The sequence below is a fragment of the Geospiza fortis genome, unplaced genomic scaffold, assembly GCF_000277835.1.
Source record: "Geospiza fortis unplaced genomic scaffold, GeoFor_1.0 scaffold45, whole genome shotgun sequence".
NCBI classification, from domain to species: Eukaryota; Metazoa; Chordata; class Aves; order Passeriformes; family Thraupidae; genus Geospiza; species Geospiza fortis.
In genome coordinates this window covers 3,597,114-3,616,163 of record NW_005054327.1, presented here as the reverse complement: position 1 = coordinate 3,616,163, position 19,050 = coordinate 3,597,114, and the positions used below count along the sequence as shown (strand labels likewise).

The 19,050-nt window shown below is 41.7% G+C and overlaps 2 protein-coding genes across 2 annotated transcripts in view; one reads left to right on the top strand and one right to left on the bottom strand.

Moving 5' to 3' along the window:
- CLN5 (CLN5 intracellular trafficking protein) overlaps positions 1 to 7,478 on the top strand; it is an 8,081-nt gene extending 603 nt beyond the window's left edge. Inside the window, exons 2-4 of the mRNA XM_014307045.2 lie at positions 1,737 to 1,902; positions 3,070 to 3,295; positions 5,050 to 7,478. Of these exons, the coding sequence (XP_014162520.1) occupies positions 1,737 to 1,902; positions 3,070 to 3,295; positions 5,050 to 5,561 (904 nt within the window). The 3' untranslated portion in view covers positions 5,562 to 7,478. The remainder of the gene's footprint in view (positions 1 to 1,736; positions 1,903 to 3,069; positions 3,296 to 5,049) is intronic.
- Positions 7,479 to 9,263: 1,785 nt separating this feature from the next.
- Positions 9,264 to 19,050, bottom strand: part of FBXL3 (F-box and leucine rich repeat protein 3) — a 12,675-nt gene continuing 2,888 nt past the window's right edge. Inside the window, exons 3-4 of the mRNA XM_005421122.1 lie at positions 16,480 to 16,651; positions 9,264 to 11,682 (exon numbers count right to left, since the gene is read on the bottom strand). Coding sequence (XP_005421179.1) covers positions 11,039 to 11,682; positions 16,480 to 16,651 — 816 coding nt within the window. The 3' untranslated portion in view covers positions 9,264 to 11,038. The remainder of the gene's footprint in view (positions 11,683 to 16,479; positions 16,652 to 19,050) is intronic.

The following is a 19,050-nucleotide window of genomic DNA, read 5'->3' as shown; positions in this document are numbered from 1 at the left end:
GACAAGCTGTGCATACCTGTGCAATGACCTGTGCATTTGTCACGGTATCAGGAATATAGGAATGTTGTTTTAAGTGAAATACAGGAGTGACTAAAGGAACTTGGAACAGGAAGACTTGTTGCAGTGGGTTGATCCTGGCTGGATGACAGGTGCCCCCCAAAGTCACTCCATCACTCCCCTCCACAAGTGGACAGAGGAAGGAAAATACAGCAAGGTATTTTGAGGGTTCATGAGTTGAGATAAGGACAGGGAGAGATCACTAACCAAATACCATCACAAGGCAAAACAGACTCACCTTTGGGATATTAATTGAATGTATTGCTAACAAAATAACAGCAGAATAAATAAAAATAAGAAGTAGAATACATCTTAAAAACACCTTTTCCCCACTCCTCTCTCCTTCCCAGGTTCTGCCTCCTCCCCCTAGTGCTGCAGGGGGATGGGGAATGGGGGTCAGGCTCATTTCATCAGATGCTGTTCCTGCAGGGAGAGGAGTCCTTCCCCTACTCCAGCGTGGGGTCCCCTCCACAGGAGACAGTTTTCCATGAAGTTTTCCAACCTGAGTCCATCCAACAGGCAACAGTTCTTCATTAACTGCTCCAGCAGGGGACACTCTTCCATGCAGTCCTTCAGACACAGGCTGCTCCAACATGGGTCCCCTAGAAGGTCACAAGTCCTTCCAGGAAGCCTGCTCCAGCATGGGCTCCTCTCTCCATAGTTCTGCAGCCTGCTCTGTGGGTCAAAGCGTCCTTTAAGGGATCCACCTGCCCCAATGTGCGTTTGTCCCACAGGCTGCAGGGGAATCTCAGCTCCAGCTCTTGGAGCAGCTCCTGCTCGTCCTTCTTTACTGACCATGGTGTCTGCAGGGCTGTGCCTCGTACATATTCTAACCCTGCTCTTCTCTGGCCACAATTGCATCGGTGCAGTAACTTTTTTTCACTTCTTAAATGTGTAATCACAAAGGCATTGCTGTCATTCCTGATTGTCTCAGCTCTGTCCAGTGCAGAGTCCATCCTGGATCTGGCTGGCATTGGCTTTGCTTGACATGGGGCAACCTTCTGGTGGGTTCCCACAGAAGCCACCCCTGTAGCCACCCTGCTACCAAAACCTGGCCACACACTCCCCCTACACTTGTCAAAAAGGTTCTTTGCTGTTTGAATATAGCATGATAAGGAAGTGGATTGGGTCTTTGGTTTTTGAGGTTTGATAGGAATGAAATAGAAACAGCAATTCCAACGACGTTCTTAGACCTCTGTATCTAAATTAGCATAGAGGGATTAATTATTTTTTTGGACTTTGCAGTATTGTAGAGTCAAAATAGCTGCTCTGGGGACCTCTTACTATAGAATAGCAAGAACAAATTGGTCAATCCCCATGTAAATAAATTGCCAGGAGAATGTTTTTGAGGCAGATCTCAAACTATCCATTACTCAGCATCTGTGTGTCTCTAATCTGGTGAGTATGTCACCCTTTGTAATCCACATTATTTCCACTCCTTCATGATCAGTACAATATGACTTCCATTTGTGAGCCTGAAGTCCTGAAGTCCTGTTTCTGTGGATGTGCACCCCAGCAGCCTTATGAACCGGAGTACTCCAAGTGTTGCAGTGTCTGGGTCACAGAATCTGTCTTGGGGGGTGCTGGACACGTAAGCTGTCCCCCTCAGGCAGCCATGACAAGCACTCCAGCTGCAAAGCTGTGCTTGTCATTCCATGTGCTTCTCTTTCTCAACACAGGCGCTTTGATTTCCGTCCCAAAACCGATCCTTACTGCCAAGCTCGCTACACCTTCTGTCCCACTGGCTCTGCCATCCCGCTTATGAAAGAAGAGGATGTCATTGAAGTGTATCGACTACAGGCTCCAGTATGGGAGTTCAAGTACGGGGACCTGCTAGGACATTTGGTAAGGTGACTTTTTAACAAAATTAGAGTGACAAATTCAACTGAATTAAACAGCAGGTGTTAACAGTGGGAACGGTAAGGTTGGGATAGGCTTGTATGGAAGAATATTAGAGCACACAATTAGAGCTGGGCTATCTGTAGGGAGGATACTCAAAGAGCACTAAGTTTCAAACAAAATGTACAGGATTCAGCTCAGCTAAAGACAAGAGCAGGACCAACATTGTTTGGGGTTTGAACACGTTCCCCGTGTAGCTGCATAATGAGTGCTTTTTATATGCACCCAATTATGTCTTGGATTATTCTTGGATTATGTCTTTTCTTCTGTGCTATCACCACATCAAGAAAATATTTGTCCCCTTATATGAGGTTAAATAGTTGCTTAGTGTATTAATTTTTCTCTTGTTAAAAACTCACATATTTGCTTGGACATTAATATCTGTCAGGAGCAGACAGCCAGCTGGTCAGAAGGGTGGATCATGAGAAGTTGGTTGCTTTTACAGTTCTGTCTTAAGTGTTATGATGAGTATGGAATTGAAGTCTCCATTCAAGGAATCATGCAAACATGAAGTCTCAGCTTTAGGAATATTTATAGTTATAGCAGTAGCAAAATTAATCTTCAAAGCATGATTCCTAATTAATAAAGAAATGTTAGTGAATCAAAACCAAGAGTTAAAAATTGAAATAGATTCAAATATTGTTATCTCAGTTGTTAACTAAGTTTGGATTTATGTTTTACTGTACCACTTTTAAATGAAGTATTTATATCATTAGTTTTATGGCATTTATTAGAAAGATCTGGTTTTGTTAACTTGGTTCTGTTCTTTATTTCTCTGAAACCCCCATGAAGTTAAGGATTCAAAAGACAGCTTGAGTCTTGATGATGAGCTCCCACTGAGTATCTTCTTCCAAATGACAGAATTTACAATGGATGGATAAACAACCACTGAGACAGCATGATGCTCTGAATAGTAGTGTGTGTGTCATACAATCTGGTGTGTTGTGCTTCAGTGTTACAGAATTCAAGATGTTATAGGAACTCCCTCCCCTCTTCTCACCCTGTTACAGAACAACTCCTGAGCATCTTACCTTCTGTACAGGTCAAGCAGAAGTTGTTATGAAATCAGTGTTTTGGGGGTTTGGTTCTTTGTTTTTTTTTTTTATTTTCCAGAAAATTATGCATGATGCCGTGGGTTTCAAGAGCTCTCTAACAGGCAAAAACTACACAATGGAGTGGTATGAGCTCTTCCAACTTGGGAACTGCACATTTCCACATCTGCGGCCTGGCATGGATGCACCGTTCTGGTGTAACCAGGGAGCTGCCTGCTTTTATGAAGGAATAGATGATGCACACTGGAAGGCAAATGGAACTTTAGTTCTTGTGACCACAATATCAGGTAGATTTTAGATGCTTTGGATAATGTTACTACAAAATATAGAGTCAGCCTTGTCTTCTGTAAAGCTGTATCTTTTAATTTATTTTCTGTAGGTTATTTGCAGCATTAGTCAATGATGCTAATTTCAGACACTCTGTTGAATACAGAAAGTGGCATGAGGCTGCTGCCTTTTGAACAATTCACACTGGAGAGTTGTTAAGTGAGAGTCATTTAGTGTTGCTGTACAAAAACACTTGAGTCTCTTGAGTGTAAAAATAGCAAAACAGCTTAAACAGAGTCATTATGGGCTCTTTTCACATGGCTTCACCAAAACAAAATCTTCTATTGTGAAGTGGCAGATGACTGCTGAGATGGAAAAACTGTTGAAAACATGTTCATTATTGAGCAAACAAATAAGGCATATTTAGAAACAATCTCAAAGATATAAAAATATTAATCTCTATTTCTGTCCCCCTCATTATGTGTCCTAAAAACTGTGAAAATGTCCCCAGTAATAGGTCTCATATGTTGTAGAACAAACCTAGGCCTTACACTTCCGAATACATAGGTGATCACCAGAGGAGTTTCCTGCTGTATACCGATCACTGCAGTCCTAAAATGAAAAGGTCATTCACATAAATCTGATTGATTGCTCTAGCAATAGAGTGAATGACTTAAAAAAAAGTTCACTGAGGACTTGGAGAGTTACATTTTGTGTGATGAAAACTGCTTAGTTTCTGAAGTTGGTGCAGTGTGCAAGACAGAGTGGAGAGTCAGCTACAGGTCTTGTGATGTGGTGCTTTGTGTGTGCCCACTTCCACCCTTAGCAGCTTTGCTGGCCTCAGTCTCTGCATGATCTATCCAGTGCTGCTCAGAAATTCTAGGCAGTTCTTTAAACAAGGAAGTGGAACTGTTTTCCTGTGAGTTTGTAGTTTGTGACTGAAGTATTTGATGCCTGATACAGTTGGATTCTCTTGTATGAATACTAAGTTAAAATTTTTCATACAGCTGGGGAACTTGTCATGTTCCTCTCTCTGTGGATTATTTGATGCCCAAGAAAGGTGGGCCTACACTGGTGCCTCCTCGAGGCAAAGTCTTCCTCACCTTTCTTGCTTTCCATTTCCGTGAAACTTTCCAGCATCTCTGAGAGTCTTCAGTTGTCTGAATTTCACAATAACTGTCAGATTTCTAGCCAAAGAGGGTGAGTGGATGCAAGCACAGATGAACAGCATCATGAGCTGGACTTGCTCCCTTCAGAGAACTGGCAAAAAGCATCTCATCTTAATGGTCTTACATCCCACCCATCATTTGGCTCAATTCAGCTTTACCAGCTGTGCTAAATCAGCAGGGTGTCTCAGTCCGCATCTCTTTTGTGAAGAGACATGAAAATTTCTGCTCTGAATTTTTGAATTTAGTTAAAGCTTGAAGTGCAGAAATGTCTATTGGTCTGGTGAGCATTCTGCCAGCATCTCTTGTAGACTGTACTACCTCTTTCCTGTTTGTCTGCATGGATAATGCAAAATGAGAAGTGTCATGGTTCTCTGGTGTTAGAATGTCAGGAAAAGGAATTACAGTTTAAATGGCCTCCATTTAAATGTAGTTTATTCAGTGGGTTATCCCTTGCCTCTCTGACCTAAGCCTTGTGTCTGTGTATGGTAAGGTAGTGTAGGTAAACTTTTGCAGGGGAGGCAGGTGAACCTTTAAACAGGTGGAAAATATTTTTAATCCTGCATTTGTTACCTGATCTCTGCAATACTTATTTTCATCTCTTACAGGAACCATGTTTAATGAAATGGCACAATGGGTAAAATATGACAATGAGACTGGCATTTACTACGAGACCTGGACAGTTCAAGCAAGTCCTGACAAAAAGTCAACAGTGTGGTTTGACTCTTATGAGTGCTCCAAGTTTATACTGAGAACCTACCAGAAGCTAGCTGACTTAGGAGCTGTATTTAAGAAGATACAAACAAACTACACCAGCATAATTTTATTCAGTGGAGAACCTATTTATTTGGGGAATGAAACATCTATTTTTGGACCACAAGGAAACAAGACACTGGCAGCAGCTATAAGAGACTTTTACAATCCATTTAAACCTCATCAGAGTGTCAGAGAGTTTTTTGTGGATCTTTTCAAAATAATTGATCGTGTTATCTTGAATCATCAGTTTTACCTCTTCTACAACTTGGAATACTGGTTTTTACCTATGAAATCCCCTTATCTCAAAATAATTTATGAAGAGGTCCCTTTGCCTGTTGGAAGCAAGGCATCCTCTGGTGTATGACTGCCTACTGAAGAACAAAGCCTGCCTTTATGGCAAAATATTCTTAAGGATTTTGGAGCACTACCATGATGGTGTGAAAGGGTTGTATGTTTCACTGCTGACTGTAAAAATTGTATTGGGAAGGCTTTGCTGTACCAGGTGAAAGACTCTGCCTGTATAACACATTCATGAACGCTTCAGCATCTCTGACCTGCCAGCTTCTGTGTAAGCACGGCCCCCTGCTGCCTGAGGGGAGACTGCAGTGGCTCCTCTGGCTGAGCTCTGCAGTGCCAGAGGGGGAATGGGGAGGCAGCTGCCTGCTCTTGGCTTAGGTGTGCTTCACATGCATGGCCACGTGGCAGCAGATGGCACCTGGCCACCAGCAGAGGTGGGACACAAGTTACAAGGACTAACTCGCTCAATATGAGTGTCTGGATGTGTCCAGTTCCTTCAACATGTGCCTTACACTGATGTTCCTGTAGTTCTCTGGTTTGTACAGCTGGGGCCTATGAACTGTTCTCTGGTATTCTGGGGCAGTGAGTGTACTGGAGGATGGCATGGGTGATGCTTTTTCACCACTTTGCTTCCTTCAGCTGCACTGTAAACACCATACAGATGGCTCTTCTTCAGTTTCATGTGTGTTCTGTGACACAGATAAAAGCCAAACTGTCTGCCTTGATGTCGACTCATGCCTAATTGCAGTGTTCTACTATCCAGTCTACTATCTTAAAGTCTACTTGAGACTTCAGTTGGGTCAGTTTTGTAGAACTTGCATATATTCCTTTCAAATTTTTTTAAAAATCATAGAAATCTTAATATTACATTGGCATCAACATTGGAGTTTAAAATCCATGCTTGTCACAGAGTTGTCTCTAAAATGTGACTGCAGCCTCTTGCTGGCAGTGATGTTTGCAGTAGTGGTGCTGTGCCAGCTGTGCTGTCCTTGAGTTCTGTTCCAGGCTCAGCTTAGAGCACTTTGGCAACTACTTAGTTCCCTTTAAACCCAAGGGACCAAAGCCAGAGGAACACTGGAAACTACTGAGGTGCCTGCACACTGAAAAACCACAGCTACAGCAATGTAATCATCTCCAAGTGTTCCCTGCTCACTTGGATGGTTTTTTTAAACTAGCTGTGGGATGAATAGTGCTCCTGCAGAGGTTATAGCTGCCTTGTGGCCAAGCAGAAACACAGGAACACAACTCTGCAGTTTCATTTGGTTTGAGCCAAGCTAATACCCTGCTGCAGCCAGGTAGGAGAGTACACAGTGCTTGGATTCAAATAATAAGAATGGCAGAAAATTACCCTTGTATTCAGAAAGTCACTACAATTAATTAGTTGAAATGCATTATCATGTAATGGGAGAAGAATGAGAGGATGAGCACACCTCTCTTCAAGTTGCTACTTCCACTGGTAGGTGAAACTTCATCTTTTACCACAGACTGAAAGACTTGAGTCTTTTTAGCCAAAGTCACAGGCCCTTGTGACTGAGCTCAGCTTTGGATTAAGACACTGTCATGGTTTCACCCCAGCCAGCAATCGAGCACCCACACACCACCACCAGGAAGGTAATCCAGGAGGCTCTAGGAAAGTCAAAGGGGCTGCAGCAGGCCTGTCTACAGAAGTTACATTCTCATTGGTGCATGTTTTTATGTCTCTGAAACCCTCAATGTTGTTAAACCTGCTTTTGTCTTCCCAGGAAAAAGCCTCAGCATCACAAACCACTGTTCAAAGCTCTGAAGGGGAAATAGGATCACAGAACCAAGCCAGTGATGTGGGGATTCCTCCATGCAGTCACATGTGTCTGTTTCACACTTTGAACACTATCCTCAGTTTAAAGGTACTAATTGCCAATGCAGGAGTTGCCTTTTATATAACATACATGCGTTCCTTCTGAGGCCAGTATTTATTAAAGCGCTCTCGCGTTCTTTGCTTCTCTCAGCTGGGGGTGCTTTGTGTGTTAATTAATTGTTCAGAATGAATGCACAGCTGGGTGGGAATTAACTCCATCAGTACAAACTGCAGTCCTGTAGGAGGTGCTGTTGTTGCAGTTAAACTGGAATCACTGCACTGGAATGAGCTGAAGTTGTTGAGAGCAGTGCTCTCTTGTAGGTAGAATCCACAATCATTGAGTTAGGCCTACAGAGTTAGATCCAAAAAAACTACAGAGGTGATAAATAGGCCAATTCTGCAAAGTTTAGACAAGCCCAGAACAGATCCATAAAAATGCCACTTTTAAAACTTAAAAAGGAAGCATTAGGTGTCACAGCTTCTGTGAACCTGATCATCTGCTTGTGACTGAAAACCACCTGTAAGTCACACAGGAAGCAGGAGGTAGGATCTCACCTCATTTCACTCACAGCCAGGTGCTATTAGCACTTGCCTGACAGTAGGAACCAGGGCACTGTCCAGACTGCCAGGATCAGGATAAGTGTGGCATTGCATCACTGTCACTCAGTCTTTACTCATACTTTGAATACAGGACTTGTTCATCACTTCAGACTGGGCTTGGTCCTGCTCCCTGCTCTGATGCACATTGCACTTGAGAGTAAAAATATACAATCATTCTGTACTACAGTAATTTCCAAGTCTGCACACTGGTCTTGAGCAAAACTGCTGCACTGCCACACCTGTGGGATGCTCGGGGTTGTAAGCCACTTCAGTCCATGAGGGTTCTCCAGCAAAGCAGATCCTGGCTCATCATCCATCAAAGTCAAACAGAGTGTGCTGCTCCTGTTTCTCAAAGCACTGTGAAAGTCACTGGTACCGATACTCTGTGCCTTCCCCCTCACAAACCCATCCCCAGATGTCCTGGATTACGAGAGCTGCTGCCTTCAGTATCTTAACTTGTAACCACTTGGATTCAGAGGTAAGATTTGTCACTGCACATGTTAACTCCTACCCAAAACCAGACAACCAAGCCAACACCTGAGTTTTGTTATTCTGATAATAAGAAATAAAGGTGAGCTTGGGGAAAATGATACATCTATGATACTCATGTTCCTGTTTCTAGTGAACTTTGTGAGTCTGTGGTACTACTCGTGCCATGATTTTTATGTATTTGAATTGTTTCAACATCTACAAGGCAAAAGAAGACATACAGAATTTCTCAAAAAGCACTGTAGACTTGCCTGGCAAGTTTATGTCACAGCTGGATTATTTGAATGAAGGATGCAGTAACTGATTCAATGTATAAAAACTGCTGACCTCCCATGGAAGAGGGAGACAACTGCTTTTAAGCAGTTTTCCTGTGCTGAACATCCTAATAACCGGTATAATGTGGTGTTGACTTCAGGAAGGACTTTTTGAAGTCAGTGCAACAATACAGCCTTCTCAGGGCCAGCCAATTACCTTGCTGGGGAAGCAGTTCTGCTACAGCCAACCCTGCCCCTTCAGCTCCTAATATGTTCCTCACACCAGGGTCTGACAGAAGCCTCTCTGTGAGCAGCCGAACGCTGGGTTTCCAAGGTGTGACTTCCAGGAGTGGGATCTCGTATTGAGGTTGTGCCTCGCCTTTCAGTTATTCCCATTACCAACATGTTGGCGACTTACCTTGCAGCATCTGGACACTTGCAGTCAAGGTCCAAAGAGCTTTTGGCTCCATTATTAATGGTATTATTTCACAGTAATTTAGTGAAAACTAAACCCTGTTCCCCAGACTGCAAGTGTTACTCCACCTTTCTCATACAGGCAGTTCTGAGAGTCGAGTTATAAAAGACACAGCACTTTTATACTTTTACAGACTAAATATATTGACACCTTTTGTACAAATAAAAGCAAATTATAGTATTACATTAATTTAACAAATTCTAATACAAAAACCGCGTATTTCATAAAATGCAATTTTAAAATCAAAGCTCTACAGAAACATACAACTCCCCTATAAAGATGTCCAGTCCGCTGAGCACTGTTTGCTCAAAATATAGTTATGAATTTAAATACACTCATAAGTGTATTACACTAAATGATACATTCGGATAAACATGACTGAAATCAGAGATGAAGGAAATCTACTTACAGCTCAAGTGAGAAGCAGCCACCAGCTAAGCTCAACCCAGCCCGCAGGGGCAGCTCTGCCTTGCTGAGGGCTGACCACATCTCTCAAACGTGCAGCTGTCTGGGCAACACTTCAGTGTTACCATCAGCAACCTCAAAGAGAAAATAACTGTTGGCAGTAAGAAATGAAGTCACAAGCCACGTCCAGATCACAGGCAGTGTCTTGCCTACACCACTTACAAACTAAAAACTTTCTTTATTAAAACTGATTTATCAAATGTTCAAAACAAATTTCTGCCTATTGCTCTACTTCACCAAGTCTACTCCTTTTGAATTGTTAAATATTATGAAATGACAGAACTAGCTCAATTAAAGGAATACAAAAATTATCATCTATTAAACATCCACTTTATACATAAACATTTCTGAAACAGATTTACAGTATACAATTAGTTTATACAGCTTAAGCAACTGTTCCAATGTCATTTCTGTCAAACTGAAAGCAGCCAAAAGGTCTAAGGTTTTGTGAAAAGGTTCTTGGTCAACATTCAAATTTTACCTTTCTCACCTTGCACTGCTCACACCCACATCATCAGAATAACATTGCTGGGTTCATTTCACAAACCATACGTTATGGAATCTCACCGTATGCTGCCAAACCGGGTAATGTGCAAGAAAAGCTCATTAACTCCAGTGTGGTTTTAAATACAATGTATCTACATTTTTCCCCAGAATGCTTTCGCTTCCTGAGCTAGACATAAAATACCTTAAAACAGGTTTAGACGCAGATCTGAGACCCCATAAGCAAACTACATTAAAATGCATAGAGCGTGGAAAAAACCCCGCACCACTTTTGGTAGCTCACACTACTGGTTGTTAGCGCTCTGAACACATTTTAGATGGATCTAATGATCTGTTGAATAAGGTGGTAAACTTACTACTTTAGTTGTCTAAATTTATTTTTGTATATTGCTCTTGCCTTTATGACTTAACAGAATGTGTGTATTTCACAGGCTACTAAACACTCCTCATAATCGTCATCTTGTCATCGAGGTGACTGGATTTAGAAATGCTACAGTCTGCAACAAAACATGCAATTTTGGTGGGGTTTCACTTGGCTTTTTAAGATCAAATATGATTGTGTCCAATACTACTAATCTAAATCAAAGAAAAACACCATATTAAAACTGGTATTTTTCAAGTGCATTACAATATTTTAAATAATTTGTATTTCCAAAAATATTTAAAGTCACCTTTAATGACAAAGACTAAATATAAAACAGAAACCTGAATTTTGTTTGGATGAAAACAGGTTTTGGAGCTGTGAACTCTTTTGGTTCTCAAGTTCCAAAACAATTTTTGAAAGAAAAATTAATTTTCTAATCAAACCACTGATTAACTTGCAGCAAAATTTATATTATTAAATAAGCTTATACAGGAAATTGCAATATGGTAAGCTTGGGTTTAAGGTGCTACTCCATTCGCCCTGGAGTCTTTTAAGGACTTTACCAAGTGGGCATCATGTCTGGGAACCAGACTCTACCGAGATGCTTTGAAACCTCCCAATGAATCTGCTCTAAGCTGTATTTCTGATCAGGAATCAGAACTTCCTCCATAATAGAGAGCTGAGAGAGGCGACCGCCACACATCTTCACGAACTCCACAAAGGCACTGCAGGAGACTTCACATTCCCCGAGGCCCACAGCCGACAGGTACTTGCACCGCTCGGCGATGCAGATCAGCTCCTCATCCAGCGGCCGCAATCCATTGGCACACACCACCAGCTCAACCAAGCGCGGGCACGTCATCCCCACGCGGCCCAGCACATCCTTGCTGACCGACCTGCCGAAGTACAGGTGAGTGACGGGGATCTCGTAACGAAAGAACGGGTCAAACTCCTCCTCGTACAAGAAAAAGTACATGACTAAATTTACTTTAGGAGAATGCTTGATGAAAGCGTCCCAGCTGCTCTTCTGAATGGTGTGGAACTGAGTCTGTCCGGGATTCTCACTGACCACATCAATGCGCAAGTGTTCTAACCTGACGTGTTTCTCCGAGGACAGAGCCAGCAGCAGCTCGTCGCTCAGCAGGTGGTAGTTCAGCGCCAGCTCTCGCAAGCCATGGCACTGGTCAGCCACACAAAGGATACCTGTGAGAGGACAGCACGATGCAAGCGTTACACAGATAAAGGCATTGATGACTGAACATAAAATGGGAGGGAACTGTTCATGTGTGGCAGAAGGGGTGCTATGGGCACCTGTTTCAAACGTGCAACCAAGACCTTAAATCAAAACCAAATCAAACTGGACAACCAGAACACTAATCTTTTTCACAAGCAGGATCTTGTGACTTCTTTGTACCTACACGTGAGACAGACACACACAATGTGACTACATCTCTGTTTTGCTGGGAATCAGAAAGAAGTGAACAAACACATAAACAGAAGTGACAAATACATAAATAGCATATTCTGACTGTTCTGTTGTAAGACTACATATACTCAATCTCACTTTTGTAAAAGGTGCTTACTCATGATAAAACTATTTCCTTAGCCAGCTTGGAAGAACTGCTGAGTGCTCTGTGGCTGACAAAGCAACTGTGAGTGAAATTTGTCATCTGAAGAAAGCAAATGTAAAGCAAAAGTAAAATGAATGTTAGATTTTAATTCAATAGAGAGGCTCCTGCTGTCATATTTATTTTTTCTAGGAAGTATAAATGCTTAAATTTGGAAAAGCTACAGCAAAAAAGAGGCAAAACAGTAGAAATTTGGAGCAGTAATTTCTAAAACAGCAATTTTCAGATTCTCTTTAATGAAAAGGAGCTCACAGAAGACAAAATATTAAAAAGAGAATCTGGGTCAGTCTAAGGTTTCCACTCACACTATTTGTAGATACAAGCAATGGTATTATACTGGTAACAGTACTGAAAAAAATAAAAAGCACTAAGAACAGCATTCAGTCCTCTGCATTTCATGTGACCCAGAAAACTGCATGAAATGTAGGATACGGCCTTTCCATTAAGGGAAGGGATGAGAACATAGCATTTAACATGAAACTGAAAAACCTGAGCTCAATACACTGAAGCAACAGGAAGAAATTCAGAAAACAGCAGTTATTTTAAAGTGCAGCTATTAAATTTAGGGAAGCCTATTCTGAGCATAGAAACACTTAAAAAAATCACTGCAAAAACATTGCATGAATCAGAAGGGTCACTATGATCACTCTCTAAGGGAACTCAGACATGCTGCTTCAGAATACCTAGGTCTGTTGAGATATATAGTATTTTAGGCAGTTTCAAGATCCATATACATTTTCTCATCTAAAAAAAGCTTGTTGTCCTGACTGCCATCCTTCCACAAATCTTTGTTAACTTTAGGGGTACACTATGGACCAGTGCAATGCAAAAAGGGAAGAGCTGGGGTACAACTTACTGTGATTTTTATGGGTCTAGAACTGGATATACATGGTCTGCCAATGCAACTATGCACCCTATATAAAGACAATGTATACAGTGTAGACAGCTACTAGAGTGCCTGCCTGGAGCCCATGTATTTCACACAACACCCCCAGGCACTGCCCACACCTTTGTGTCACTGAGAGGTAAACAGCTCTGCTCTCTGATCTTACTGCAGAGTTGCATCAAAAAAATCCCTGACTCATGATGTCCCTGATAAAGGCACACCTGACATCTGCTCTGCTTCCCAACGCCCACCCCAAGAGAAGCAGCCCTCCTACCCCATGCCACAGCACAAATACCACCTTTACAGGAACACTTTTCATTCCCTCTGTTCCAGCAGTTAGTATTTCAGAGTGGGAACAATAAACAGAAGTAACTTCAGATAAGCTCACAAAGATTAGAAATACATCACTGCCTTTGTTTCTCCAGCCCAAATTCAAACGTGCCTCTTCATATTTGTACAGTAACTTAGAGCAATTCACTGTTTGATATCAATATTTTTCCTTTATCCCTGCAGTAGTGGAGTCTCTCTTGCTCTACTTTCATTACTCTTTTCTGTCCTTCACTAAAAAATTTCTTGAGAACTGACCTAGTAATGAACATTCCCTCCTCCTCCAATCTGAAGACATTTTAATTGCATCTCTAAGTAATTAGTTTTGCAACTCACAGCCCTTTTGTTTCCATAAAGTTTTTGTACATTTATAGCAGCCTGCTAATTACAATATCCCCATTACAAAAAAAATCCAGGTCACATTTTCCTTCAGGAGTCTCATTTTTGCAGCCTGCCTGCTCTTGAAGCCAACTATCCATATACCAGCTTCTTTCTTTGCTCCTCTTGGTGGGATGTCCCTCCCTGGACACCAGGTGCCCACCAAAGCTGTGCAATCACTCCCTTCCCCAGCTGGGCAGGGGAGAGAGAATACAGTTAAAAACTCAAGAGTGAAGATAAGGGTGACAGAGATCACCAATTACCATCATGGGTAAGACAGACTCAACTTGGGGAAATCAATATATTATCACTTGAATCAGAGTAGGGTAATGAGAAATAAAACTGAATCACACATCTTCCTCTCACTCCTTTGTTCTTCCCAGGCTTAACTTCCTTATTATTTTCTCTACCTCCTTCCCTCCCAGGAGCACAGGGGTACAGGGAATGGGGGCTGTCGTCAGTTCTGCAGACATTGTCTCTGCCACTCCTTCCTCCTCAGGGGGAGACCACCCCCCATTATCTTTCCTGGCTCTAGCATGGAGTCCCTCACATGGCAGCAGTCCCCCATGAACTTCTCCAGCAGGAGTCCTTCTCAGACTGCAGTTCTTCACAAACTGCTCCAGCATGGGTCTCTTCCATGGCATGCAGTCCTTCACAAACAGACTCCAGTGTTCCACACAGGGTCAATTCCTGCCATCAAACCTGCTCCAGCATGGGCTCCCCACAGGGTCACAGCCTCCTTCCAGCATCCACCTGTTCCAACATGAGGTCCTCCATGGGCTGCAGGTGGACCTCTGCTCCACCATGGCCCTCCATGGGATGCAGAGGCACAGCTGCCTCACCATGGTTTGCACCATGAGTGCATGACTGAGGGGAATCTCAGTTCTGGCACCTGGATCAGCTCCTGCCCCTCCTTCTTCACGGACCTTGGTGTCTGCAGAGTTGTTTCTCTCATGTATTCTCACTCTTGTCTCCAGCTGCAATTGCTCTCCTGCAGTACCTTTTCCCCCTTCTTAAACAGGTTATCCCAGAGGCACTGCCATTGTCACTGACGGGCTTGGCCTTGGCTCTGCTGCACATGGGGAAGCTTCTGGCAGTTTTCACAGAAACCACTCCTGTAGCCCCCTCACGGACCCACAAAACAAGTGCCATGCAAACCCAGTGCATCCACTTTTTTTTCCATCTCAAGGCACACCCTTATCTGAATTACGCAATTAAACTCTCCTACTGTTTGCTCAGCACTCCCTGGTTTTGTTACTAATGCATCTTACCCCAATCTATTCATCCTCCATGAAGAACGTGGAGGATGGAACATGTCCTTTAACAGGCGCAACCATTTCTTACCCATTGTTCCTTCAATTTACAACCATGCAAGATACATCAATCAGAACACACCCATGTCTCCTCCCTAATTATCAAGTGTATGATGTTCCAATGAAGCCTTCTAGCAAGGATTATCCACAAACCAGCCAAGTCTGCTAGAGCTGACAGCTTACTCTTCGATCCAAGTCCAAGGAAATTACTCTCCCTGCCTAGCTACAAATTACTGCTGAAGCCTTTTCCTTTTAACAGACACAGCTGTTATGGCTCTTGCACTTCTCAGACACAAGGATTCTCAAAAAACAATTTTAGGTTGGAAAAGCCAGTCCCTCAAGCCAATTTAAACAAACCCCATCTACAACTGGAAAGCTTGGAGGAGGCAATTATGCAGTTAATTCCACAAACACTTTGCTGGACCAGGCTGCTGCAAAACCACTCCTGCATTTTCAGGACTTCTTTATACAAAGTCAAACACGAGTCTGAGAGCTACACTTACAAAAGGTATTAAGTTTGTTTTGTTTGTTATCACTACAATAACACACCCTCTGCTACAGTACTGCTTTTCCCTTGTAGGAATCCTGCTGGTGAATTTGACAGATAATAAATCTAGCATTTACAGCTGCAATGTATTTGCATGAAGAAAGTTATGGTGTTATGGTTTCTATAGTTTCTACTCATCCTCAGAAGAGGAATCACACTAAGTTGCCAGCACTTCATTTACAATTCCTCTTCTCTTTCTCAATAGAAAACTCTAAGTGTTAAGCTGATGGTCTATGAATAAATCTTAAATTTGCTGTGTGTTGTGTAAGTCTACCAGAAATGTTAATTCTGTGAACTTCAACAATCTTGAATGATTTTGTTCTGGTATGAGCTGGCTTCATTCTTGTTACAGACACACTTAAGAGTGTTAGAGAAGTACATCTGGTGACTGTAGAAGTTTTGCACAGTTCAGTCTCATCTCCCCTTTTTGATGCTGTCTGCAGTTATTCTCCAGCGATGACTTTCTTTCAGAATTACTAAACCAGCATCCTTCTAATCCATGGCATGGCAACAGTCAAAACCCACACATAACAAAGTATGGAAAAGAAACTTGTACTCCAAAAAAGCTGCATTATATTGGAATACTTTGTCATTGCACAAATAGAGCACAATCAATTTGCTATGTTCTCATTAAGTTCCACATGAGGTTAACTATCTGCCCACAACAGACATGCACTATTTTATCATTAGCCCAGTAGGCACTGTGAAGTGGTAGGATAGAGGGACTGACCACCAGCTGAAAGTACTTTATTCACGGACAGTTGCTGGTAATACCATACTCATCTTCCCTCTTACCCCACCCCTCTGTTTTCAGAGGTGTATTGGTTTCAGACAGAATTTAATGCATGCATTAAAAAATCCCAACCAACCAGCCAACCAAAAAATCCCGAAGAGGCTAACCCCAAAACCACAGCAGCTTACCAGCTGGAGAAACATGAGGACAGCTGCTCATTTTCAACAGTTTGAGGGTGTCACTGTTGTTAGCCACCAGAACTTTGAGAGATGGATCATCCACGGGTGTGTCATCAATCTTAAGTGAAGAGAGGGATTTGGAGTTCACAAACACCACTGTCAGTGCAGAAATAAAGTGAGACTGAAAAAAAAAGGGAGTTTAAATGAAAGAGCAGTATGAGATTTTTACTTCACAATGGTTTCACAATGTGCACAGCACTCCTAGTTTTTACTTCTTGACAGCATTTGTTGAAAAAGCATTCTTTTGATATTGCATAATTTAAAAATGATACTAAAATTGACATTTTTAGTAGAGGAAATGTAATAATTTTTTGCTATGTGTTTCTGTATTGGGCAAATCAGAATGTATAACATTAGATGTTAATAAAGAACCTGACCTTGGGCAATCCACTGCACAAATTTCAATCTGCAGAAAGACCACAAGCAAAGCGAAAGCCTAGAAGCTCTCATTTTGGGCATTTTTTTAATGTTCTTTGAACCGATGAGACAAGCCCGACTCTAAAAGAAGCATCTTCTAGAAGAGGAATTCCCTCATGGCAAGTTGTGCTGCACTGGTGAGATGCAAACATAGTCAGGAGTGTTTGTATCCAAAGCCAAATGACTGCACTGCCTGCCTACCATCCCCATAGGAGTATTTAGGGTTTGGAGAGATTTCTTGGAAAGCTAACTGGAGTGGTCCAAACAGAGCCAAGGAGCAGGAAATCTATTAATTACTGAATAAGCAGCATAGATAAGGTAGGACAAGTGCTCAGCATTTTTGCATAACCACTGAAACTTATCATTAAAGACAGAGCCTTGGGAACCTGAACTTGAGAAACACAGACTAAGGAGCAGATACAGCAGTGACTGCAAAAACCACCGGCGGTATGAAGTGAATAGTTAGTTCATCTTCATGATTTCTTATCAGACTGACCAAATAGAAGACTTTAAAAAAGTATTTTCTCCATGTGCTACATTAAGTATCTTAAAAAATTGCACTGCTACTTGGATTTCAAGCCTGTTTCACTCGGAGCCACGGGTACATACCCTGAATACAGTTGTATGAGAGAAGGCCTGGAAACAGTATTTGTTCTGAGGTGATATATTTGTGACTTTTGATAAAACTGCCAAAAAATTAGATTTAGAGCAGGACTTACTGCTTTCACGTTTACACAAACTTTCAAAGTCAGTTCATGCAAATGGAAACAGGAAGCTCAACTCAGAATCTTTACACACTTTGGCTTTAGGGACCACTCCAACTATCCTGGCTTGTATGTGTTATGTACAGAAGAAAAGATGCTTTAATATTATTTCAACTCTGTATTATGAGAATGTTAGTACTGTGTTTTTATTCTCTGTATTTAGAAAAAGAAGGCTGTTAAATAGAAAGGCAAAGAAAGTTAACCACACTTATTAAAAAAGGAAACTTGAACCTTCTAGTTTGAAGAGCTAACAGGAAACAGGCAATATCCCAACATGTAAAAGCTCTGCCACATCTGTAGTCTGTAGTATGATTCCTTTTTTTAAAAAGATTCTACTCACCTACAATGTACTTAGTGAAAAGACAGGCAACACAACCCTAAATACGAGTCAGAGATATTTGCCACATGTCAGGTCACTTGACAACAAGAGAGCACTGACGAAGATAATGCCAAGTAGTTCAGACTTCTTACACAGTCTTGATAACAATAAAAATCCCCACCACACCAAAAAAATCTCAAACCACAGCAAAGTATTAACCACTTTCCAAATTAATTCATCTTTTTCTGCTTTTCATCTAATGGACCTGTCACTAACAGCTTCCCACAAAAATTCAGTCATGGCCAAATTAAATTCCTTAGTTTCACTAGCTGTCCCTTATGCAAGTGACAAAACTATTGAAGTTGTAAGCACCAAAAGGCAAATTATCCTTAGAGCTAATTTTGGCTTATTTTGAATCTATTTTTTAAAAGGCAAAATGTGAACTTACTGAGAACAAAAAAAAGGAAGCCTGTGCTTTATAAGCCTTGAAACTGAATAAGAACATAGCATGAACAATTACAAGTAACTACTCAGCAAGCTAGACATGACCTTAATATATCCCTCCAGTGAAAACTAAGAGATCTAAAGCAGCATTCAGATTAATAAAGAAAGCAGTAAGACAGAGCTGAAAGAACAAAGCATTTTTAACACACTGTGGATTGATATCCCTACATTCAGGTTTTCTTATCATCACACCTCAAAGAACATCAGAAAAGGAAAAGAATCAGAGCAAAACTAGTTAAATATCTGAAAAGCCTCTTTGAAAATTATCAGTTAAAAACACATATTCAAGAGAGCTACATGACGTGGCAGCAACCACCGCAAGGATAACAACTGATAACCTTTCTGTAGCTAACCTCACCTGCAGCCTACTTCCCTTTCCAAGGCTGTCTCTAGTTCTTCCTTGTCCTCACTGCCATCACCAGCCATGATATCACTGAGATCTAGCTAATAGTCTATTTGTATCTGGCCCTTCACAACTACTCCCCTGCTCCTCAGCAATTGTACACTTCCATCTCA